This window comes from Halichondria panicea, chromosome 11, assembly GCF_963675165.1.
Source record: "Halichondria panicea chromosome 11, odHalPani1.1, whole genome shotgun sequence".
In the NCBI taxonomy this organism is placed as follows: domain Eukaryota; kingdom Metazoa; phylum Porifera; class Demospongiae; order Suberitida; family Halichondriidae; genus Halichondria; species Halichondria panicea.
This window is the reverse complement of record NC_087387.1, coordinates 1,619,127-1,645,156: the sequence shown is the minus strand read 5'-3', so window position 1 is coordinate 1,645,156 and position 26,030 is coordinate 1,619,127. Positions and strand designations below refer to the sequence as shown.

The 26,030-nt window shown below is 42.3% G+C and overlaps 2 protein-coding genes and 1 long non-coding RNA gene across 3 annotated transcripts; 1 reads left to right on the top strand and 2 right to left on the bottom strand.

Annotated features, from left to right (window-relative positions):
• Nucleotides 1-1,457: 1,457 nt before the first annotated feature.
• Nucleotides 1,458-26,011, bottom strand: LOC135344312 (guanine nucleotide exchange factor subunit RIC1-like). Its single transcript, XM_064541479.1, has 27 exons — nucleotides 25,955-26,011; nucleotides 25,579-25,709; nucleotides 24,984-25,129; nucleotides 18,471-18,696; nucleotides 18,060-18,148; nucleotides 17,429-17,622; nucleotides 16,813-16,977; nucleotides 16,232-16,414; nucleotides 15,051-15,248; nucleotides 14,605-14,776; nucleotides 14,071-14,244; nucleotides 13,654-13,778; nucleotides 13,150-13,290; nucleotides 12,596-12,689; nucleotides 12,225-12,334; nucleotides 12,092-12,138; nucleotides 11,836-11,966; nucleotides 11,234-11,376; nucleotides 10,885-10,971; nucleotides 10,413-10,460; nucleotides 10,314-10,350; nucleotides 9,973-10,240; nucleotides 9,506-9,667; nucleotides 3,483-3,964; nucleotides 2,813-2,963; nucleotides 2,364-2,555; nucleotides 1,458-1,781 (listed from the first exon to the last, which is right to left on the bottom strand). Exons 1-27 carry the CDS (start codon nucleotides 26,009-26,011, stop codon nucleotides 1,541-1,543), a joined length of 4,194 nt encoding a protein of 1,397 aa, XP_064397549.1. The 3' UTR covers nucleotides 1,458-1,540.
• On the top strand, nucleotides 5,743-9,416 carry LOC135343723 (uncharacterized). Its single transcript, XM_064540728.1, has 5 exons — nucleotides 5,743-5,989; nucleotides 8,252-8,608; nucleotides 8,691-8,744; nucleotides 8,801-8,931; nucleotides 9,109-9,416. Exons 1-5 carry the CDS (start codon nucleotides 5,920-5,922, stop codon nucleotides 9,160-9,162), a joined length of 666 nt encoding a protein of 221 aa, XP_064396798.1. The 5' UTR covers nucleotides 5,743-5,919; the 3' UTR covers nucleotides 9,163-9,416.
• LOC135343726 (uncharacterized) lies at nucleotides 19,359-21,796 on the bottom strand. The gene is made up of 2 exons (XR_010397219.1): nucleotides 21,093-21,796; nucleotides 19,359-20,876 (listed from the first exon to the last, which is right to left on the bottom strand). It is a non-coding gene; the product is annotated as an uncharacterized LOC135343726 (long non-coding RNA).
• Nucleotides 26,012-26,030: the final 19 nt, after the last annotated feature.

Sequence of the window (26,030 nt, the reverse complement as noted above, 5' to 3'; positions counted from 1 at the left end):
TAGAGTACAGAAGACACTCCTGATACATAGATTTCTACATGGAAATGCCTAACTTCTAGCTGTAGAAACTTATCACCTCCTAAACATATAGACAGACGCTTTTTCTAATAAGGAAATCCAAAAATGAAAAATTTTTGATATTGAATAAACTCTGACAAAGTTATGGCAACACATTAAGAGGGCTATTCTCAATGCAATTAGACGTTAGCAATGAGGTCAGCACATTGAAGTGATTCTGCAGTGAGTTCTTTACACAGTGGTCTAGCTACATGTACATAATTGAAAACACACACAATAGCCCTGTCAATCCTATGTACAACCAGGAGTACATTACAGAAGGAGCATCTAACTGTATAAACGGATTTTGTATGTAGTGCAGCAGCAGCAGGAGAGCTAGGTTGAGCCAGAACGAGCTAAAATGAATAGCTAGATCTTTGATGGATGTTGGTATACATCATGGAAGAGACTGTCATTGGTAAGGTACAGAATGTTTGTAAATTATGAGCTACGTATGTCATTAATTATTACATAACCACTTTCACATTTCAGCAGGAAAGAAAATTGTTAAGAGCTCGATGTTTAGAAAAGTGTTCTGTATATGATTAACTATAATTACTCTAGCTCTAAAGTGCAGAATACTCCATAACTAAAATATTTCGTCAAAGTGAAGCTATAATTATACATAAACCATGCTATCATTATCTACCTACCACACCCACGCATCTATCGGCAGTATGTAGCTACATAAATTAGTAACTACCCACGTCTAACTGTACACGTAACTTAACATCACAACACTATAATTATCATAAGCACTCACCTAGTTCGTGAGGTATCTCGTGGAAGATGAGAGCGATCATAGTGCTGACTCCGAGAGGCTCTGAGCAATGGCTGCCCCCACCATCAGCAAAGTTGTGGATAGCATCTCCAAATATGATGAGCCAGGCTAGAGGTTTCATTTTGAACAGATACTGCACTGTCCTTGCAAAACAGTTTGAATCCATCTACACAAATACAAACAATTCATTGGTGGTGTCAATGGTTTGATACAGGTGCACGCATTCAATAAATTAATGGCTGTATTGTGAGGGTGAACTGTTCATAAGGTGACTATTAATAGAGAGGTTTCAATACTCTCTCCCTCACGTTCTGTTGGCAAAGGTAAGTTGATATTCAACCACCTCCGAGTTAGAGCCATTCTCACTGCTAACTCCATCAACACAATTCAAAAAGGATCCTCGTTTGTAAAAGTACATCTATTGGTCACAACTTCACTTAGTATCCAGTACATTCCCATATCACTTCTTGATAGTGTTTTGTATGGACAAAGGCAGCAGTGTATGAATCTAACTTATTACTGAGGCGCTCCTTACCATAGCGGTGTATCCACGTAATTATAATTCTGCTCTTTTACCATGAATTATACCCCCCAGCATGCATTCCATAGAAAAAGGAAATCTGTCAATAAAAAAAATATTGGTTATAATACATATAACGTAATCCATTCAACACATCAAAATACACACAATAAATTGTACAGTCATGATAGAACACAATTAGACTCTGTAGTAGTGCTAGATTGGGGGGTCCGTAATAGTCCGTCTATCTGTTCGTGGGGGATCTCTGTGGGGGGTAGGGAAGAGTCCTCGTTAAAGGTCAAAGAGTTCAAAGGTGTATTATGATCGGAGGTGGTTGATGAGAGGGTGTCGTGTTGCCGTGCCAACAGCGACAGCTGCTCAAAATGAGGGCTCAGGGACAATAGAAACTGAGAGTAGCCAGGGCTGTGTGTGTGTGTGTGTGTGTGTGTGTGTGTGTGTGTGTGTGTGTGTGTGTGTGTGCGTGTGTGTGTGTGTGAGTGTGTAGGGGGATATGTGTGTATGTGTGTGGGGGGGGGGGGGGTAATGAGTACGGGAACTGATAGAAAACACTTTTAATGGGACACAAAATTTCTTTAAAGCTTTCAGAAAATCATTGACATTGGATCAACGGTACTAATTTAGGTTATGGCTGTTGAAAAATGTTCAACCCCCCCCTGTTTAATAAATGGTTCGGGAAGGAAGGACTCTTTTAGCTGCCATTGACATTCTCATACATGTATTTGTAGTAGATGTACTGTATAATTATAGATACTGTCAAGAGTAGATAAGAGGATATACTCTTATCTACTCTTGATACTATATATACCATAGCCTCGACTCCAGCCCCGCCTTTCCCTGCGGCCTGGAATCGAGGCTATATATACCGTTGCAATACAATAATGCTGATATACACTGTATAGTTGCTAGCACACACACACACACACAAATTTAAAGCTGCTAGAGTACACTACAATCCTTGCAATAGTCTCATGCAGCCACACCCACCACTCATTATCAGCCCAGTCACACAGCTCCTCGTAGCCTTGAGTCACTCTGGACAGGACAGCTGCATCCACGCTCGGGTGAACTTTGACCTCCTGGACCACCCTGTTGACGAGGGAGGCGTCCAATAGCAGTACAGCGAGCACCAGGCCCCACTCTACACAGCACGCACTCAGCATCACGTCAGCAAAATATCTGATGGAAAATACAATTTCAACCATTGTTCAAATTGAGTGCTCAGAGATTTAGAGCTGTAGTACGTATATGTATATTGCAGCATACTACATGTACATGCAGAAACTAACAGCTAGTAAAACATAATTATTAGACATCAGTTTTGTCTTACAAACAACTGTACTGTACTTAGTACGCACATGTACATGTACACTAACAGCATAGACTTTAATTGAATTATCGGCATTTCGACAACACTGCAGCTTACAAAACAATACCTGATTTCCTTTTCAGCTTGTGATGATCCTTTCACAGGCGGCCTGTTCTCACCGGTTGCCATGGCCACCACTGAATTGAGCTCCCAGTCTGACTCCTCCATGATGTCACCCAAAGAGCTGTTCTCCGCCCCCGTATTGAGATCTGCTGACGCTGCACCGAGGGAGAGGGGGGTTAAGAGGTTATCATAGAACTACCCCACGCTTTGAGTAACCAGGGATATCGTATAGAGGGTATATTTCAAGGGTATAAACGTTAGCGGAAAGACCGTTAGAAAGGTTTTCGTTGAATAGCAGCCTTTTTGCAGCATGCGCATGCAATATTAAATTTGTGGCTTAATCAACGAAAACCGCAAACATTGATACTATCGAAATATACACGCTATACAACGTCTGAGAGAGCCACGAGAAAGCTAGGATGCATATGGGCTTGGACAATCGGAATTCTGGAAAATGGGTAGCTATATATAAGCTGCTTAAAGTTGGTACTGTAGGAACTGAGACTTCAGACTGTAAAATTTATCAACAGCAGATATCATTAGCACGGTTGGGTCGAAAACAGCAAAAAGCCCCCTCTAGTTCTCACCTGAGTATACCTTTAAACACAAACATTAAGAGTTATCTGCTTACTTCTAAGGGGACAAAAACTTATTAGTAATCTATTAGTACTTACAAGAGTTAGGTTTCATAATGAGAGACACACGTTCAGACTGGAAGCTTCCGGATCGCTTCGAGGGTGTGGAGCTTCGAGTGGGGTCAAAGTCCGATCGGTCCGCCCCTTGAATAAGGGAATTCCCCCTCAGAGAGTCTATAGTTGATTGTCCTTGAGAGGCAGTTCTGAGGATAGCAATGGCGTGAGCCGGGGTGAGGTCTAGGTCAGGAGGACGATTGGCACGTTTTAGTGACGATGCTAAGCCCTCGCTATCTATTGTTGATTCAGCAGGAGGGACTTCCCCTTCGTGATTCCCCAGGGTGACGTCATTTGACTTGGTGGGCGTGTCTGGAGCCGAGCTGCTTGGCGGTGAACTTTGACCCCTAATTGTTGAGGCAGGTGAAAACGTGTGCGTGTCATCAAAGGGAGGGAGTGGCCATAGGAATTCTTTGTGGACATCTCTCAGAGTGGTCACAAAATCATCGATCCTGGCCGCACGTAATCTACAGGGAGAAGAGGTGTGACTACATATACAGTAGACACTACTCACAAATACAAATACACTACCGCATAGCCGGTAAATTTCCACGAAAACGTAGGCGTGGCGTACCAAAACGTATGAATTCAAACAAATTTTTAGTCACAAAAATCATCGTTTTCGAGTTGAACGAATTGTTTACTATTGTAACAGTGAATACGCAACCCCCACAAGTTAAATATTGGCCCAAATTATATGTCTTGTGTATCAATTGAATTATGAGGGTGTGAGATCACATCCTAACATTAATGTTAGTGGCTACTAGCACAATGTACTGTACACAGTTGTACAGCAATTCCCACCCACTGGCATTGCATTATAGAGGACATTCGTGAGTCTTATATCAAGTACCAATCGGATGACCTGATTATAGAGTGGCTACAATATACACCACTGTACACTAGCTAGTGCAATAGCACTGTTGGTGTACTGTATAGCTGACTGTAGAATCATTCAGTTTCCAAGGTACAAGTGTAGTCTGCTCATTTTAATGGGCCCCCATATTAATTATAGCGTGTGTGTTAATTTCCACCTGTGCTACTTAGTAGGCCATCTCTTTATTACAGTCTGTCCAAGGGATGACCGCTATAGACTCATGCATGTGTGTATATACACACTACTGGGTATTACAATCTGATTAATGACGTATGCATGCATGATTACATTCAGTACTCTCATTTCCCCCGTACAGGAGATGTGTGAAGATGAATCTGATATAGAACAGTCTGCCCTAAGACCCCAAATATTGTAAGACAGGAAGTGCTACAAGTTGCCTCATGAATATATTAATGAGAACAGTTTTTCTGAAGGTTTTTAGAGCTATCTAAGTTGAAATATGTAATAAGAAGACAGTTTAACATACGATAAACACTTTAAAATATGAATGTGGGTCAAACTGGCATTAAGTTGTGTAAAATGATTGCGGAAAGTTCGAGTTTTTGAGCAAGCTGTTCACCATCAACGTAGCAAGCTAAAACTTGGTTGATCAAATCAAAAGGATCTAAATAACAACATATTCAAGGTAAATGCCATACAAATGAATGGTGTTTGCAAAGCAGTTACACAAACTTTGAAATAAATACACAACTTGGCAATAGCATAGAACACTTCATGAATGACTTCAAGCCTTCTAGCTTGCTGCTAAGCATGCACATGCATCAGATGCACTAGTTGATACTTTAGGCAGTCACTGGTTCCTTTCACATCTGGAGATATGCAGCCATGAGTTCCACCAACCACAGAGATTATTCAGAATGAGCTAACTTCGACGGTTTGCGCAAGCTGTTCACACTATCTCAATCTAGTCCAAACTTGCTGAGTTAATACATTCCATATTGAACTAATTTATCTCCTAGTAACAAGTTCTAGTTCAGTAAATGGTCTGTGTTATGAGCTTTGGAAATTCAGAAAAAATCACCCTTCACTACAATCTGGTAGAGTTTTTGGGTGTCGTTATTATGAATCTCAATTATGATAAAACAATGTTTTGTGATGTCATCCTTATGAAACCATTAAAATACTTGTGGTATGTATTCCTGTTTTGTCTTGCATACTGAAAACTTGGGGGTCTTAGGGCAGACTGGAAGTCGACTCGTGACAAAACAGTAATTACTCGAATTGTGTCCTTGGTAGACTTCATGTAATTGATATCATCAATGTACACTCCTGGGCAAGCCACAGGGAAATCACCTGGGACTTCCCCTATTCACTAAGTTATGTGCATGTATGTGTGTAACCTCCTTCACAAGGCCTCAGTGTGCTACATACTAACTGTTATAATACTGCTACAGAAGCTATAGAAGTAGTTAATAGGACTGAAGGGGCAAGCCCAGGGAAATCACCTGCATGAATGTATGTGTGTAACCTCCTTCACAAGGCCTCAGTGTGCTACATACTAACTGTTACAGTACTGGCTCTAAAATGATGTCGACAAGGTCACTCTTAACTGTTTTCCTAGTGTGTGGACTGATTGCAATTGGACTAGCACAAGGTAAGAAAATGAATGGAGTACAGTATATATAGTGAAGAGCAGCAAAGTATAATAGCCAGCTCTTGTTTTGAAAAGGCTTTTACTGATTGACTATACTAGTATGCATTAATAACTCTATTCATATTCACCTATAATATCTGTTATTATGTGTATGACCATAATTAGGATCGATTGTGTTAACCGTTTGCTCATTACCAAGGGCATATACAGAGAAGAGGGCATGCAACTCACTATGTACCCTACGTACTCATCCGACTTCGTATCAGAGACCGTAAAAATAGAATCCAGTATACGGACGTGAACAAGTGGGCGGTGTTGTTTACGGAGTTATAATTATGGGCGTGTACATCAGATCAGAGCTGCCTTTGTTTAGCTAGCTAGCTAACAGTGCAGTATTATTTTAGAGAAGTGTCATGACCAGTCCTAGTCCATCCAGGTCCAAGACAACCCCTTTGAGCGGGAAGTTAAGTGCTGGGCGTATTGTTAAGAAGTACCAGAGACTAAGGAAGACAGGTTTATTGTACCTAGGTTTCTTCTTCTTGGAGTTGCAACTGTTGGATGGTTTGCCTTTGCCTTTGACACTGCTAGTACGAGCCATACTGCTGCTGAGAACTAGTTTTACTATGCTGCAATCGAGCTAGCTCAGATATAAAAAAGACTTTGATTTACCTTGTGCGGTCAAAGGTTACGCGTGTGTGTTTTTGTGGGCAGTTCTAAAAATAGCTCAATACGAAGTCGGATGATTCTGAGAATAGGGCGAGTTGCATGCTCTCTTCTCTGTATACGCCCTTGTCATTACTTATTCATGAGCTAGATTTGATGATCTTGAGTAGCTAGAATGAGCTGGAAGTCCAGCATGGCTCGAATAGACACTTTTAATGGATAGCTTAGGGGCAGCCTACTATATGCAGGGCCCCATGAAGAGATATTTTGAAAAAAGGCTACTAAAAGCTCACAAGAGACTGTTTTCCTTGGCTCTGTCAGCCATTTTGCTCTGTCAGCCATTTATATCTGAAGAAAAGAAAGACTTGTGTACATGCATCTATTGTATATGGTGTCATTTGTTTTGTGGCTTACCATGGACCTCAAGAAAGATGAAAATTGATTCTGCCAGGATCTGGTAGTCTAGCCACGCCCTCCCGCATGGTGGGCAGTTGTGTTAACTCAGCATCACGTGCATCTGCTGATTAGATGGGCGTGTAGGATGGTCACGCCTATCTCAAGACTGAGCTCCAAGATCTACGGTATGCAGAGGCACGTACTGTAGAGCATGTTATGTTAAGAGTCTAAACTATAGCTCGAATTGGAGCTAGAACACCTGGACAGCTAAAGGAAGTCTTAAAGACTGGAGTGACAGAGTTAATCAATCTAGCAAACAATAAGTTTAAGTCTTATTCTCAAAAATTATGTGTCTATGTAACTGTTAGTGATTCTCATAGTGTTTATTATTACTGTCAGTGTCGGAACACAATCATTGCTTTCAGAATTGATACTGTTCAACTGCTAAAAACAAGATGCTAGTGATTTAGTGCAAGGCTAACTCAAATATAAACTTTGTGCAAACATATGATGCTACGAAAGATTCTGAAGAGACTGCAACAGCCTTCACAATGTGAATCAAACTAGCCATAACTCGAGAAAGAAGCTTTAGTGTGTTAATCCATGAATTAAATTCAAGAGAACATGGCTAGAAGCTGTTAGTTTTCGTCGCATTGCAACCGTTGAGCAGTTACAGTTGGAACACACACACACACACACACACACACACACACACACACACACACACACAGTCTGCTTTATTGTATCCCTCGTGCGGCTACGCCTCGAGGCATAATAAATGCAGTAGTATGAGCAGTGTTTCCCCTACACGTTAAAGAACAGAGCGCCCGCCCTGTTTGAGTAGCTAATTGAATTTGAGAATCTGTTCTTGTGTCAAGTTGTGACAGTGTTGATAAACTAATTTGGGGAAGTCCTGGGGGTTGTATAATTACTGTACCTTCGCAAAAAATACGCCCACCCTTTTCTGCAAGACGTTTATAGGCTTAATAGGATACTGGGCGTTTAATCGCGAGCGGTGAGTTTTCACTCGAATTCACGCCCACCTGCGGTCTCAAATCGAGGCTTACACTTAATAACTCGTATTACTTGCCTACTGGGTCCAAAATTTCACTAAAAATCAGTGAAACAATTTAGTCTGACCTTGTTACGCACCTTATTTGCTTACAGACAAACCAGTTAAGCCATTGCTTTTATTCTATGCAGAATCAACTCAAGATCATCAGAAGCCCATATGTGTTATACATGGCTATACGATACAGGGTGATTTCATATACGTATGCGAGGCTGTACAATTTAAAGTCCCGATTATTATACACGTAACAGTGGGCGGTGGACAGCATCAGAACTTAACACAACAGTTAGTCGATTATGTTCGACTGTCTAAAGGAAAGAAATGTATACACATTAACTCTGTTGATTCATGTACTAAGAGATGTAACAGACTCCGCGTTGAGTTAGGAAAAGAACTAAAAGAGGCCAATGTATCAGTGTGTGTACTACATGGAGACGGGAACGACACTAAAAATGATTGTACCCAACTTGATCTGACCAGTACAACAGGTTAGTATAATAATGTGTCCTGGGAGATGGTAGCTAGTATAAAATATGTAAGGGACTTATACAAGTGTATTTTTCTTCTCAGATGAACCAACACAAACTATTCAGAGCAATTTAAATAACAGCAATACAGACTCAGGTAAGTAGTACAGCTTAATACTATACGGACACAGAATAAGACACAATCCATCACAGGAGTACCCGGGGAAGACTGTGCAAGGAATTTAACTATCTCTGTTTTGATCTCTGTTATTTTACCTGGAACGGTTTTTAGTCTCATAATTGTGATCTGTGTTTGTAAGCGAAAAAACACAGCAAAATTTAAGGTACGTATATATATACTGTACTTTATACTCACTGTACACATTAAACATACATGTACTGTTGATGGGTAGGGCTTAAATTTAATGTGCGTATACATGTGTGTATCATTACTGGGGTATACTGATTAATGTATGCATGCGTGATCACATTCATTTAGTACTCGTATTTCCTCTGCACAGAAGATAGATGAGGAAAACTCTACAGAGCTGTCAGCTCATGAAACAACAGTATAACATCTATCTCTTAACTGTCACATCAAATATCAATAGCATACAGTGGCTAATAATTATAATCACAGATAATTATTAGAAAATGTTTGAATTATATTTGTGTGCTAGTACTAACTTTTAGCGAGATAAGCTCATGATTTGAACAATGACTGGTTTCACTGTATAGTCATACACACACAGCACAAACGTATTAGACTACTGTACATGTAACTTGTTTGTGCAAACAGATGATGCTATACCCGCGATTCTCAAGAGACTGGAACAGCCATAACTCTAACTAGAATCCTCGGAATAATTATTTTCTCTCGGTAATTTATATGCCAACAAATAAGGAGACAACACTCACCTCTCTTTAGCCAGCCAGGTACTCAAGTTGAAGTCCAGCTGTGCCGTGAACTTGCCCAGGTCCCTGAGACTGGTCGAGGTGAGCAGCTTGCGGGCATGGCGACACAAGATGAGCTCTATAAAAAAGTCCTCTTTAGAATCCACATCCATCACAAACTGAGGTCTAGAGGAACACAATCATTATGTTTTATCTGTATAGGGCAACATGTTCAAATGATCAACAAGTGCAAATATTTGAGTACTAAGCATATCTATTAGACAATTAACAAATGGTAACCCATCATGAAGTATAGCTACACATTTACATGTATACTTTAATCACAGAAACACTATTCAAGGTTGAATTCCATACACGTACATGTGTATATGCACAATATGCAGGATATAACCTACAGATAAAACACACACAAGAATACATAGCCCAAACTGTACTACCCACCTCTCCCCCTCCCCCTCCCCCGGACTAACCTTCGTATGACCTTCCCTGAGGCGTCCTTATACTCTCCGCTCAGACTGACCATGTTGGCCACACCCCCACTGGTCAGGTGATCCCTCGTCAGTGACATAGCCGAGCGGTCCAGGTCTGGTCCGGCCGAGGTGGGCGTGGGTCCACCCTCAGTGGAGAGTGGGGGGAGTGTGACACGTGTGGGGGTGGGGGTAGGGGTCTTCCGAGGGGTGGTTGCCATGGTCATCAGTGGGCTGTCTAGTGTGTCACCAGTTCCTGCATACAAGCACGCTAAAAAATGTCAATAATAAATACCTCAATGTACGTTGTACCCAAACAACAGTCATGCGACAACATATCGTACCTATCGTCTTGAGGAAGCGTACTAGATCAGTGCACAGCTGCAAGGGAGAGAGAGTGTGATAAGTAGTGACGTTCATGCCCACCAACCATCGTCACTTACCTCCCACTGATTAGCGTCCAGTGAGGCGTCCAACAACTTTGTAGCCAGCTGTAAAGATGAGGAGCTGATCATGATAAGGTACCATTACACTACTGTACTGTACTATCAACCACAGTGTATCGACCAAAGGCATGGCAAAATCATTAAAATTTCTGCCAATTTAAAACTATTTTAGATACGGAACCGTTGACTTCTGAATACACTGGATTCTATCTATTCACGTATATGTATATACCATATTTCTGTGAATGTTGCCTAGTACATTGCGTATATAGTGAGTTGCATGCCCTCTTCTCTTTATACCACCTTGGTACACTATAATTACAGCGAGCACACACAAAATAGCTGTGGCTATAGCTGTAAAACCAATTGTACCAGAAAAGCACATGTGGAGTCCTACAATGTAAAATGTAGCAACAACATTTCCCCCCATTACCTAGGGCAGTATTGTGGGCAATGGGGGGGCACTCACTTGTCTACTGACAGCTGCTGCCTCGAGGTTCTGAATAATGATGAGGTAAGTGGCCGCAGTGCTCAGTCGTCCATCACTCATACACAGCTGCAGTCAACAATAGAGTAAAACATGATCACACTTTATAAGAATCACACGCCAACTAGCTATAAATAATAAATGTATGTAATATCAAGAGTAAGAGTGTACTGTAGTAAACGTGAAACCGCATTTGCCTTAAGTTTCGTCATCACTGTCGTCACTATTCAATTAATATGAGTCAACACTCTTACTCTTATCTACTCTTGATAATATGTATGCTAGCTAATATGTATGCTAATATGTATGCTAGCTGTAACTAAGGACACACCTCAAAGAGATCCCTGGGGCTGCCGATAGCTGCAAAGAGATATTGCCAGAGGGCTATCTCAGTCTTGCGGGCACAGTGACCCACCGTCTCTAGGAATTCAGGGAACTGCTTGATAAACTCCACCCCACACGGCAGGAGGGCGTCTATGTGGGGGGGGAGGGGTTCAATACAAACACCACTGACACCATTTTGGAATTGCATGTTTCTAGCTCAACGTAAATATGTCTAGTGGACACACAACCTCCGACACAGACCCAAGCAATTAATAATAAGTAGAAGTAGGCGTTGGGACAAGGCTACAGTGCTATTCAGCCATTGGTTTGAAGAATGAAAATGGCCTGTCAAATATTTATCCAAATGATGGAGCTCCTTCCAGAACGAAAGAATGAAATATTGTACACTCCAAACTAAAGTTACGTACAGTCAAAGACATCTATTGAAAATTGGCAGCGATATTTGAGCAAAGCAGCACACCTAGGTCAATATGTTACAGCTGCTGCTACATGTACATCCCACTATCCCTACCCCCGACTCTCTCCCCCACTCTCCTGTACAGCTGCTAAAAGATTCATACCACATACCACATACCACATACCACATACCTGGTACAGGCATGGATCTTGAGCGAGGTGCCTCCTCCTCGAGTATCTCATGCAGCATGAGCTCCAGGACGTGACGGAAGTAGGGTAGGTGGGAGGAGCTCCGAGCCATCTGGAGGGCGTGGCTACCAAGACTGGAGGGGGCAGGGAGTAAGAATAGAGGTGCTAGCTTCCTTAGATAGGATTTAGCCAAGTGTAGTTAAAATGCTTTTTGTATAGTGTACAGTCGGCACTCCTAGCAATACACTATAACACTTACTTTCTCCTCAGAAGTTGCCTTAGAATATGATGCAGGAACACATGAGTCTAGGAGAGAGAGATACATAAACATACTGTACATACATACACAAGTGCAGTAGGAACATGTAGCAGCTAGGTGACAATGGTCTCACTGTTCTCTCGATGGTGGCGAAGGGGAAGGCGTGTCTGCTGGGGTGGGCGGAGTCAGTGAAGGCAGTCTCGTGGGAGAGCCCAAACATGATAGCATCAGAGAACAGGACAACTGGAGAAACAGGAGACAACATCACAAATATCCATGGTAACAAGATAACAAAAATGCAGCAGTATTAATTTTCAGTGGTTGATGCGACATGAGTATAATCTTTCAAACCAAATCAAAGGCTTACCCATGTACAGTTGTACATACACACACACACAGAGATAACATGTCCATGTACATGTATACACACACAGATACACTGTACAGGTGGTCCCCCATGTACGCACACGGACACACAGATACACTGTACAGGTGGTCAGTCACCTTGAGGGTAGACAGTGATGGGGAGTGTGAGCATGATCCTCTTGGACAGGAACGTCGGGTGACCCTCGTCTCGTGGGTACAGGGGAAGCCACACCTACACAACATGTAAGTAGTGGGGAGTGAATTTGCATATTTGCATAAATTATGGTTATTGCAAGGCCAACGAGTATTTGTAAGCATGCAGCTACTGACAAAACCATTTAGGTTTCTGGCAAGAGTGGATTAGTATGTACACTAGTACTACATGTACTGTATTACTAGAATGTTTTGCGAGCATCAAAGCATGCGAACTTTGCCGAGAGTTAATCAATTCGCAATAATAAATCGCAAAACCTAAATTAGTACTAGTAAACACACACGATCCTTGCCAGAACGCAATAGTTAGATCGCAAAGGGTCAATTTTTCTGCTGATTTGGCTCATTCGCAAAGTATTCTAGTAATACGGTATACACGTGTGTCTGCACTTACAAAATTTAATACATGTACACGTATGGAACCCAAAATGTATTGAGAATGGAATCAAGAACTTACTCGTATGGAAACCTGGATTTACCTTAATCCCAGCAGCTCCACAGGCGAGCCAGAGTGACTCCATGAGGTGGTGTGTGTGTGAGGGGGCGTGGTAGGGCGGAGTCCACACGGCCTCCACCGAGCCAGCCAGACACACGGGGGACGAGAATGTGACACGATTCTCCTGAAAAAGAGGAGAGAGGGGATGTGTGCAGTAAAGCATGCAGAGGCTGTTGTGCACAAGTTGTACATGTACAGCCAAATAAACCACTCTCAAACGGTTGCTCCAAAATCACGGGAAAAACGCAAGGCCTTTGGTATTGGACCTGGCATCGTTAACCAAACTATTCATAATTTTCTTGTGTGTACAAGCCAGTTACATTTGTACTGTAATAGGTCGGCTAAGCATTGCCCCCTTGTGTGAGTACAGTACAGTACGGCCTAGGGGCATGTTCCTAGCAGTAACTGTAAAGCTTCTCTTGCTCAGAGACTAACTGACCCAGCCAGCCACGTATATGCATAGATTACATGTACATGTACAGCTCACCACAATCTGATCAGGGCTGTTCTCTTTGGTAATCACACTGGGGGTCTCCTGCTGAGTCATCAGCAGCCTGCCACTCACGTTGAAGAGTACTGAGCCGACTACGCCCTGAGGGTGTGCACCTGTGCCTGTGTGTGAGGTGTGGAGTGTGTGTGTGTGTGGAGGTGTGCACCTGTGTCTGTGTGTGAGTGTGTGAGGGCACAACGCACTGTAGTACATATACTGCACAGAGGAATTTTTACATTGAACAGCAGGCTTCTCGATTTGTGGTAAATTGATATACACAAACATACTTACTGTCCCATAACAACGACATTTTGAGGCCTATATATACATTGTCAAAACAAAGCTTTGACAGGTAGCCATAGTGACTAGCAATAAGTGAAGTAGTAGACACTTGATACAAAACATGTACTGTACCTATTTTTGAGTTCTGAGTTGCACCAGAGGGTATGCCTGTGTGAGGGTGTGAGGGTGTGGAGGGATCAGTGCGGATGTTGGAGAGTGTCATGGAGACGAGGGTGGTGGCCCAGGGTATGGGGAGGGACTTAGCCAGAGACACCTCACGCAGCTTGGTCACGTTAAGAACCAGTCCTGTAGTAGGGGGAGAGGGGAAATAAAGAGAGAGCAAAACTTGATCATAATTATAGATCAAAGGACATTGCATTGCCGTACACATTCACCGTGCACAGTACTGTGTATACAACTGTAGTACGGTATAACGGGTTATTTTCGTACGGACATATGCACGTATTATAGAGCATCATAGAAAATTAAACTGTCTACTGCAATAGGTTCAACGTCACTATCCTGAGCTGTACGAATATTTAAATTAGTTTATACAAAATTTACACCAACGAAAGTTACCCGCTATACGGTATAACACAAATTTTAGCAAGAATGACAACAACCGGACAAGTAAGCATGCACATTTGTACGATGAGAAAACCACACCTTGAGTGGGAACCGTGGTCAAGCTGAGACCCATGATGGTCATGTGACAGTCACGTGATGCCAAGAGGAGACAGTCGCCGTGGAGATTGATTTTGACAGTGGGAGAGGTTGATTTGAGGGAGTGCATTAGTTGGGAGTTGTCCAGGTTAGAATGGAGAGAGTAGAAGCGAACCTGAGGCAATGTGTGCATGGATATAATTATGTGAATGATGACCACACGAACGAAAATCTAATGGTGATGGCATGCAAATAGTACTGAGCTATAATTATATACGCGTGTACGTCCGTACTGCATGCCACAATTACACTTCTGACAGAATCACAAAGAATGATACTAGCCTGCTTAGCTAGCTTATTAAAACTTTATACATGTATGCACTCTGTTAATAATTTATACAGTATATCATACGCCCCCTCCACCCCCACACACACACACACCCTCACACCTCCTCGCTGTGCTCCTGTACTCGGCACGGGAACACCACAATGTCCTGGTACCACAGCACGCCCCCTCGACACACGAGACTCTGTTCTTGAACCTCGTTACCAAATAACTTCCATTTACGCCGTGATCCAGAGTAGAGAGCAAACCCTGCTCTCCCCGCTATCACCAGGTTACTGCCAGCAGCATTCACAGCTGCATACTGTAATATAACATGTGGGAAGTGAAAACAAAATGCAAGCAAGACAATAGAACGTACGTTTTGAAACAAACAATGTACAGCTTGGACAAGTGCATGTACACTTATAAGAGCAATGTATACTAGACACTGCTACAGTAAACACAAGTGCATGTGCATGTACACTTATAAGATAAGAGCAATGTATAACTAGACACTGCTACAGTAAACACAAGTGCATGTGCATGTACACTTATAAGATAAGAGCAATGTATACTAGACACTGCTACAGTAAACACAAGTGCATGTGCATGTACACTTATAAGATAAGAGCAATGTATAACTAGACACTGCTACAGTAAACACAAGTAGCTTCACTTTTATGTACATGTAATATTGGCTTCCACAATGATATACTGGGTAATTTCAAGGGGCAAAACATTCGTGGTTGAGCAATATTTAGCCACTTCGTGGATATTAATTTTCGTGGTTGCTGCTTGCACTGCAGGTAAAGGTAGGCAAGGTCGCTTTATTCGTGGTCTGAGCTCCAACCATGAAAACCACGAGTATTTTGCCCCACGAAAATTACCAGCTATACAGTATAGCAAGCAATGTACACTGTATGGAAATGCAACTCCCTTCAGTGACTACACCACACTAACTGTGTCATGCTAATAGACTTACCACACTAAAGTCTATTTGTGTTGAGTTTGACCTTCATAAAGTTGTCATAACTTTGTCATACTTTACTGAAATTCAAAGTTTCATATACCATTGGATTCCTTGTTAAAAAGCGCTTCTATCTATATGCTGTAGAGCTGGTAAGCTCCAACCAGCTAAAAGTTAGCATTTTCCATGTAGAAGTCCCAAGCATACTTGTCCACCACATAAAGCATAAATAAAGCCATAATTGACCACATAACTTTCGGGGTTGAACTCAATGCAAATAGACTTTAGTGTGACTACACACTACAGTAACAGTGTGCTGTGTCACATGCTAGACCCACCTTGACTGGCCAGTTGAGAGCCATGTAGCTGGAGGGGTACTGGACCACCCTCCATTGCGGAGAGGACACTGCACTGGTCCCAGCAGGTGTGGCCTCGCCTGTAGTCTGAGTGGGTGTGGTCACCTTACACAGATTCAGGCATAGTCTATCAGAGCCGAGGAGGAACAGGTGACTGTGGTTAACCTGCAGGTGATAGAGGGGGGGGGGGGTCCTGGCTTGAGGATTTTGTAGCACACATACATGTACAGTCAAAATTCTAAAACGCGGTTTATAGTAAGTACACCATAGCTACAGAAGGCATATAAGTGAATAATAGTGTGTATCTTCAAAACTGGATAACACTTTTGAGAGAAAAACGCCTGACAATAAGCCTTTGTTTCAAAATCGATGGATTTTACCAGATTTTAGTTATGTTTGAAAGGGGCACTACACACTACACTTTCTGATCTAAATACGTCATGTGATATGCCCTTTTTTAAGCTACAGAATGGGGTTTTTGTTGTGGAATTGATCCAAGCTAATTTCTGCACACCACACCACTGACACTAAACTAGACACTGTGAAGTGTACTCTGTACTTACACTGATAGGGTTGTTGACTATAGCGTTTTTCATGAACCCCATGACAATCACTTGACCACCGTTGCTATTGGATACTCCACTCTGATTGGTCGGTTTCTCGCTAGAGGTGTGTTCAGTGGCAGTCTTGGCCAGCATCCACAAGTGATACATGTCAGAGGACCAACACTGAACAAAGAAAGGTGGTGGTGTTACAAATACAATAATTTTAAAACTATCTTTGTGTTATGTATTATATACTCTACCTCTACCTCTATACATGTATATACACATGTAGGATGGTTTTGTAGCAGTTGCTAAATGTGCTAGGCATGCACACAGGTTGTAGTACACGCATACTCAAATGATACCTACATGTACATAATTATAGTCTGTTCAGAAGTATACTACAAAACAGAGGGCAATACCATATACTGGACTCTTTTGATTGAGAATTGCAAGTTTTCGCATTGGTGGCAAACAAAGCTCGCAAAGGAGAGAACACACAATCGCATGCAATTCGCAATAGTTAAAAACGTGATCAGGCTTGTAAAATTAATGTCTTTCGCATTCGATTAACTACGTATTGGACACTTGACGGTAATCAATGTACTAACTGACTGCTATGTACAGTACTCACAATGCTTTGTAATACAGTGCAGTGGGGGTTAAGCGGGGAGGGTGTGCCGGGCTGGTCGCCATGGGAACAAAGGAGTAGAGATCCGAACACCGTCCATAGTGAGAGGCCTCCGTTGCTCCAGGCCACGCCCACCACCATCCCATCTCCCACACTCCACTCCACACACACCACACTCCCCAGCTGGAGTCCCGTCTCTGTCGTGGGCAAGAAGAAATGTATAATTATACATGTACATGTACCACATATGTGACTTTATGTGTGACTTTATATGAGGCTGTGAGATTTTTATTATAAATAGGCACTGCCTGCTTGCTCAGGCAATACCTAGCTAGCCAGCAATCTAAATAGCCACTTATAATAATTATGTACCCCACTACACACTGCAGTTACAAGCAGGATGTGCCCCACACTGGTCGGTGGTGGTGTACTAACCACCTACCTACGTACATGTATATACATTAAAAATGATCATCTTAGACCTATAGGTAGTTTACCAGCTATAAAAGAGGCCACATTTTTGTGTGTGAATTGAGAATGATTGAAAACTATAGGCACTACTTGCATGGGTACACCACTGCTCAATCAGTGCTCTAGGTCTAACATAAGTACTGTGGTGGAGGAGTGTCAGTACCTGGGAACTGACTTCTGGAGAACTTGAGTGAGTGGGAGATGCTCCAGCTGCCATTGCTATCATCCAGTGAGTACACATCCACTGAACCACTGGAGGGAGAATACTGTTAGCAGCCAATTTTGCATTTCAAACTTCCATAAATCCTGTTACTAGAATGTTTTGCGACCATTAAACTTTGCTCGCATTGATCACTTGCAAAAAATACAACTAGCAAAACCTAAATTAGTACTGGTAACGACACACCAGAACGCAATAGTTAGATCGCAAAGGGTCAAATTCCTGCTGATTTGGCTCATTCGTAAAAGTTGTTCACAGGCAAAATATTCTAATACTTGTAACAAGTTACCTTTGATAGCTACCTCCACTAGATATCATACAACCTTCAAAATGATAATTGCATGCTTAACTCACTCTTCTTTTCCGAAAGCAACCAGTCTGTAGCGTCCATTAAGAGCGGAACAGGTGGCTCCAGTCAGGCCAGGGATGGAAACAGCTGCCACTTCCTGAGGCTCCAGACGAGAGGAGCGTGAGGTGAGGAACACGCCCCTCCCATCAGAGAGGACCAATGAGAGACCATGCATGTCCAGGGAGTAGGCCAGCTGGGTGGCATGGAGACTGCTGTCTCCCAGGGGGGTCCCTGCAGGGGGTAGAGTGTGCATGAACTAGGGGATAGGAGGGAAGTAAGTACAGTGTATAGGGGGTCATTGAAGGGAGCTAGGGGGGAAACTGAAGGGGGCAGTGATTGCATTAGTTAGGGCCGGGTCACTTTCTGTGATATAATCACCTTTATAGTGCAAGGCTAACTCATAGAAACTTTGTGCAAACAAATGATGCTACGAAATATTCTGAAGAGACTGCAATTAACAGCCTTCAATATGAGCCAAAGTAGCCATAACTGGAGAAAGAAGCTTTAGTTTGCTAATCCACGAATCAAAATCCAAGAGAAAGTAGCTAGAAGCCTATAGAAGCTGTTAGTTTTCGTCGCATTGCAACCATTGAGCAGTTACAGCTGGAACAGACACACACACACACACACACACAGTCAGCTTTACCGTATCCCTCATGTGGCTACGCCTCGAGGCATAATGAAACATATTCACAGACTTGAGGCTAAAACATGTGACTGTTTTTATTAAATTCCATTCTAGTCACCAGCTACAAATATAGAACAGAACAGGTGTTGTCACATAATCGAGTTGCCAAAGAACACAATGAATAGAACACATGCATGCAGTGAATAAGAATATACTCCATTATAGCAATGCAGAGTGTTAGTCAGTTTGGTACTAGTTATTGTACAATCTACAAAATTCAGAATTAATTATACACACACAGTAAGAAGACGTACTCGTGAAAAATATAGTATAGGGTACAATAATTTAAAAGTCACTTCCATTAGCTCCATCATTTTCTGACATTTTAAGTGTAGTATCTTGACCAGTTTTGTCTTAATTTGGATTTATCCTTTTGGCAATCCTTAGTAGAGACTCCATTGATTCCCTTATTTCTATATCACTTAGTGGTTCTCTGTTCCTATTTCCAATGCATGGCATAATCCTCGTCCAGAAATACCCCGAGGTTGATGCAAGGAGGGAGGGGAGGAGAGCCCCAAGGAAGGTCAGTATGCCGCGATTGTTTCGGTACTCCTGGTTCAATGTTATATAGATGTACATGAATGAAACAAAAAAACACCGATACCAGAGCCCAGTACTAAAACCAAAAGTAGAAAAGGTATAAAGCAGGCGAAACCCGAACAACCTTGACAACGAGTAATTGTTACTGGCGGAGGTGCTCCTCTTGGTTGTGTATCTACTCCCTGTTGTGTATCTACTCCCTGTTGTGTAGCTACTGCCGGTTGTGTAGCTACTGCCGGTTGTGTAGCTACTGCCGGTTGTGTATCTACTCCCTGTTGTGTATCTTCTTCCGGTTGTGTAGCTACTGCCGGTTGTGTAGCTACTGCCGGTTGTGCAGCTACTGCCGGTTGTGCAGCTACTGCCAGTTGTGCAACTACTACCGGTAGTATTTTGTGGATAACTTTAAGGATCACAGCGAAGAATGATATCAGTGCAAAGAGGCTTGTAATGTACAAGAGAAGAAGTGAGCCAGTTTCCACAGGGGCAGCTATTGCTCCAATGAACACATAAATAGAATTGAAAAGTGCAAGTTGAGTGAACCACGTTACAACAAAAATGGCAACACCATGAACGAAAATCTTTAGACGTATGCATCTATGTTCAGTATTCGCAAAATCCGGAAAGCCAAAGCAGTTTATCTCATGCTTATCTTCATTATCCCGGGGTTGTTGTTTTTTCCAACAATACAGTAAAGAATCACCACAACACCGATTGCTGTTAGTATGTCCACCAAAGGGAGAACAACCATAAAAACAGCCATTACTATAAAGCCTGCAAAGATGTCTTTATATTTTGTTCGTGGTGAGCTCAAGCCATTGCAAATCGCATAGAAATTACAGCAAAAGAGCAATGGAATAATCAGTACAATCAATACAAGAGTTGCCCAAACAAAGTATCTAAGTTTATTTTCGTTGCCATTTTTATCGGTACTACTCATTTTCTTTTTAAACTCGCCATAAATACTACCCAATAGCAGAGGAATGGAAAACACACTCGTTAGCTCCAAGAATCCAAAGGCAACAAACAACAGTGTCCTTAAATGCAAAAAGTTGTTAAATTCATCAAAGATACAATAGTCACCGAGGTTTTCGGTATTAAAAACGTACACGGAGAATCCATTTTCAATTGACGAGTCAATTCCATTGTGCATCACTGAATTCCGATGCACAGCATAAGAGAAAAGCTGCAGTATGCATACGAGATAAAAGCTCAGTATATATATATATATACAATGCACAGTGTAGAGGCCAATGCACAGTGTAGAGGCCTACAGTTAATTGTTTGTCAAACGAGCCTGATTGTAGATACTAAAACTGTTTGATCAGCTCTCTCCTGTTAATTAACCAGCCCGATAGTTATCTAATCTACAGACTACGACATCTATATTTGCAGCACTTACATTAGCTGTCAGACTGTTGAGTAGATGATGACCAGCGCTGTTAGCCACTTTGCAATAGTCACTTGGTACTGGATCTGAGGTATTTACATTGTCATCACTTGGAAACCCACAAATCGGGTCAAGGGTGATATTTGCGTGATTTGTCTTGACATTGTACGTGAATAGAGAGAGATAATGAAGCAAGTCGCTACGAATCAGCATCAAGACAGAGGAGCCAAGCCATCGATAGATCACTGTATATCAGTAGGGTTGCCAGTAAAGTGATAGGTGACTTGAACTGAAATACTTGCTTGTCTATTCGTGGGAAAGAAAGCTTGATACAAATTTACCAAGTTTTGGGGCCTGCTCAGAAGGGAACTTTCAATTCTCAGGTAGTCGCTGCTATTGATACAGTCGCTGATAGGCTCTGCTGCAGAGCTGACAGGCACTGCTGCAGAGCTGATAGGCACTACTGCAGAGCTGATAGGCACTGCTGCATAGCTGATAGGCACTGCTACTCCACTGCTCGCAAACAAAATAGCCAGTAATATAACAATGCACTGCATCTTTTCACTCCTGCTATACAAATACTGCTTTACAGTATCTTTGCACTACCTAATTGCAGTCACAGGATCACATGTTTGCTATAAAAACTAGATTCATTACCATTGAACTACTGCATGTGTGGGAGACAAGGCTGTGAATATATATATGTAGACCTATTCGGAAACAGACATTGAAACTTACTATACAACTTCTCCATCCACACAATAATGTGTGTATACAATGCCTTTATAATTATATTTGATGCAGGGCTACAACTAGTGGACTGCAAACAAAAATAGCCAGAAACAATTAACACCACTGCATCTCTCCACTCCTGGTTTGCAAATGCTGCTTCACTTCATATAATTATAGTACCAGAATTATAGCAAGATATGTTTGCTGCAAATTTTTGCTATTTGGCTCCAGAACCCTCAGCAGAAATTTTTGAACTCACGTTTCAATGCCAGGAAACCCACAGACCTATTTCACTAGCACTTGGAGGTACATAATTGAATTCTATTGCGATGACGTTTGCTTAGCTGGCAGTTTACCGCGACCTAGCTAGGCTTGTAGAAAGTTTGTAACTGACTGTCTAGCTAGCTCTATGTGTTTCTCAAGGCTAGCTATAATTATAGTGTTTCTCCAGCTGAGTCCTGGCTAGAACTCGTCAATATATTTATGAAGGGTGCAGTGCTCTCAACATTGTAGCAAGCATATCTGAATAAGGGTTCATTGTGGTTCAGCAATGGAAACAGTTTGATCTGGGTCTATCTTTGACTTTGAAAAACCTCAGTCACAGAATAACAGAGTTATTATGAGGAATACACTACATTGAAAACTGATGTCAAAAAGATTGGAATGCAATTAAAAGAGAGATCACGAGATGTGTGTCATGCCTCCTCTGCTTTGAGGCCCCTCCTAGCCTCGAGACCAGGCAAGTTCCAATGTAAAACTGGTCCAGGAATGTGATAATTGCCCGCAACAACCATACTCACCTCATTATGATACTACAGCTAGATAGTATTGTTGTGTTTGCAGTTCACAATCATGTTCACAACTACTCATGCCTAACCACTCGCTGACTCAACTAAACGTGGAACTTGACCAGGCATTCTTTCAGACAATGAATGGCCTGGTCTCGAGGCTAGGCCCCTCCAGCGATATGGGGCCGCCCCCACTTATAACTTGCAGTGTAGATAGTGATTTATGGTATCTATGCTTGTAGCCTCATGCTCTGGATGCTGACTAGATCTTGCACAGTGCTTACTCATAATTATGACCTAGCCTCGATCCCAGGCCAAGTTTTCGCTTTTATAACGGTTAGGTGAACGTTCGCAGAAAAAGGGGTGTGTCTAATAGCCTAGGTTAAAGTTCGCAATGGCTACTGCATTCTAACAGTACGGTACAGTTTTGCAACTCTTTTCTGACTCTTGTAGCTAACAGAAAGCTAGCACTTTAGTGCAAGGCTAACTCGAATAGAAACTTTGCGTGAACTGTCAGATGATGCTACGAAAGATTCTGAAGACACTGCAACAGCATTCACTGTAAGTAAAATTAGCCATAACTAGAGAACAAAGACTTAAAATTGCACTTCAAGCACATCTACTCTTCCTTTGGTATCTCCAATTTATGTATTCAGCCAGCTCACCTCCAGCAGAGTGGCTGAATGTCCTGAGCATGCTAACTCTGTTAGGAACAGCTCTGACTCTGGGTAGAAATGGTCTTTGTGTATTATACTGACCATGTTTTAATACTGCAAACGAACCACGTGGATGGAGATACCAAAGGAAAGTTAGATGATTGATAAATTACGGATAGCAGATTATTTACTAAAACCTTTGATCATCATCCTCTGCAAACGATATGAATGCAGTGACATGCACTCCTGGTAACTTCTATTGGAGTTACTAGTTACTACTGCACATCAATAATTATACTGTACGGCTTAAAAGAACTTTCTCACAAATCTAACCTTATATATACTACTTACCTTAAAACTAACAATACTCTAAATAATTTATACCAAACTAGACAAAGAATCAGAGCAAATCTGAGAATCTGAGTCTCTTCGAAGATGCTTCCAAAAGTTGTTGGTCAGTAACATACAATACTGTTAAAATTGGTTATTAAGACACTACCAACAAGAAACATTAAGGCTACTGCAACTTGCTACTGCAACTTGCTACACGGTAACCAGCACACCTACAGTTAATAGGCCTATACCCCTTTCCTTGCCATTCGTGAAATCTGGAACAGGAGCGTCTTTAGGTCGATCAATTAGTGTGGATCCCGCCTCACCACGCCTCCAAGTCATTCTATTAGTCTAGATCCGGCTAGCAATTCTAGCTGGGACTCCCAGTTCTAGCTCCTTTTGTTTAGCGTGTCAGAGACTGGGAGAAGATGATTGGCACTCCCTGGCTCCTTTGGATGTACAGCTGTCCAGATCCCTAGAACATACCCTCCATTCTGACGAGTTATCAGTGCATAGGGTGCTTACTAGATTCTTGCCAGCCAGTACAGTTCAAGCTACACACAGCACCGCTCAACTATTCTCTACCCCATTATCTAGCTAAATCTGGTCCAACTAGACAGCAGACACAGCTAGTTAATTCAGTAAAGCCAGGGGTAGCCCTACTTCTACGGTTGTTCAGTACCCACGGTAACAATTCCTCTGGGCTGGGCTAACTAGTTGAGCCACGCCTCCCAATTCTCAAGGCTAGGTACATGTCTCTGTCTAGCTGCTTCTTCAGCTTCTTGCTCAGTTTTGTGGCTTAGAGAAAGGCCAGCTACTCAGGGGGAAGAGTCCAGATGAAAGTCTGGCAGCCAGGTGACGTCCAAACGGTCAGTTATTCTTTCCACCAACTTTTTAATCTAGTCTAGTCCTGCTTGCACTGCTACTACTACTGCTGCCTACTGCTGCTACTCTTCCTAGCTAGTCAAAGGTTTCTTTTTTTTTTTTTTTTTTTTTTTATAACTACATATGCACAAAGAGACATCAAAGCTTACATCAAAGGACACAGATTTTTAGCCTACTTGACTGATAAGGCGGTTACCTAGACTACAGTTTGTTTGTCAGGGAGGAGCTCACATACAACTTCATCTAATTCATCATAACGATTCCTTACCCATTGTTGTAATTTCTACAACAGATTGCCAAGGAAAGAGATACCGGAAAGATCCCCCCCCCCCCCCTCCTCCTACAGTACTGTGGGCTACTGCAACTTGCTACACGGTAACCAGCACACCTACAGTTAATAGCCCTCTAACGATACACTTACTAAATGTATGTACTATTGCATATACCATAGTACATGCAATGTAAGCAGTACGCTGTTGCTTAATTCAACCCGCCAATGGCCCACCTACCTCTGGTCTCTGGCAGAAGGTCTGTGGTGAAGGGCACTAGACTGAGGTTGATCTGGAGGGAGCCATCGAACCTCCCGTCCCAGCTGACTCTGTGTAGCATCCCGTAACCCGTGGCAACCACCAGCCCACCACTCACATTCACCAAACTGTGGAAAGGATCAATTGTTAATACGGCAATTGAGCACTGAAACAATTTTTTGGCAGTCAGCCATTTTAAGCTAAAATTCAATTGTTCTTTTGCACAATCAGATACACGTGCATTGTGTGTACGTACACAGTTGTTGTTGTTCACAGTGCAAAATACACGTACATACACACTGACAGTGATTGTATTGGCTGCAAGCATTAGATAGACAAAATTCAGCAGATAATTACATGCATGCGTGTACGTATAGTTCTCAATGCTTATAAGTGTATGGATGGATGGGACAATATTCAGTAGTCCTGCGACATGCGTGCACGAATCACTACAAGTTCAGTGCATTGATGTCATTGCGGTGTCACGTGATAATGCCTGGCCACAATGCACTGAACTTGTAGTGATTCGTGCACGCATGTCGGACCTCCTCTGGTCCTGCAATACAATTGAACTCACCTGGTGATTCCCCCTACGACAGCTGTCTCAGTGATGAAGGAAATAGTGACAGTCTCAAAGGACCGTCCCTCACTGGAGGGCTGAGCACCATGGTGTAGGAGGCTAGTGGGTGTGGTGTGTCGGTATAGCAACTATAACCAAAGGACTAGAAAACAAAAAATAAAGTTGTCTAATATATAGCTTTGGAGGAGATACTGGGAAAATTCAAGGACACAGAATCGCTTAGTACATGTAGTACGTAATACAGTGAAACGGTACGTTATACTATACATTTTGTACACATGTGCAGGCCACTACCGACGATCTTCCCGACATACCAGACATGCCCTCCAACTATGTGATGGACGAGTTTTTGAAGGCACGAGAAAAAGCCAACCTTCCGAAAGAGGGTGCCATCAAGGACATGGCTGCTGGGTGGTACAAGGAACATCATGACTAGCAACCATGAATAT

What these genes read in the sequence shown, in the direction of transcription:
- LOC135344312 (XM_064541479.1), bottom strand. Translation starts at nt 26,011, where the DNA reads ATGATGTTCCTTGTACCACCCAGCAGCCATGTCCTTGATGGCACCCTC. An exon ending in GACCACGGTTCCCACTCAAG is followed by an intron (nt 14,245 to 14,604) that starts GTGTGGTTTTCT and finishes CCCCTACTACAG; the next exon opens with GACTGGTTCTTAACGTGACC. An exon ending in GTGGAGCTGCTGGGATTAAG is followed by an intron (nt 12,690 to 13,149) that starts GTAAATCCAGGT and finishes CATGTTGTGTAG; the next exon opens with GTGTGGCTTCCCCTGTACCC.
- LOC135343723 (XM_064540728.1), top strand. Translation starts at nt 5,920, where the DNA reads ATGATGTCGACAAGGTCACTCTTAACTGTTTTCCTAGTGTGTGGACTG. An exon ending in TGATCTGACCAGTACAACAG is followed by an intron (nt 8,609 to 8,690) that starts GTTAGTATAATA and finishes TTTTCTTCTCAG; the next exon opens with ATGAACCAACACAAACTATT. An exon ending in AAAACACAGCAAAATTTAAG is followed by an intron (nt 8,932 to 9,108) that starts GTACGTATATAT and finishes TCCTCTGCACAG; the next exon opens with AAGATAGATGAGGAAAACTC.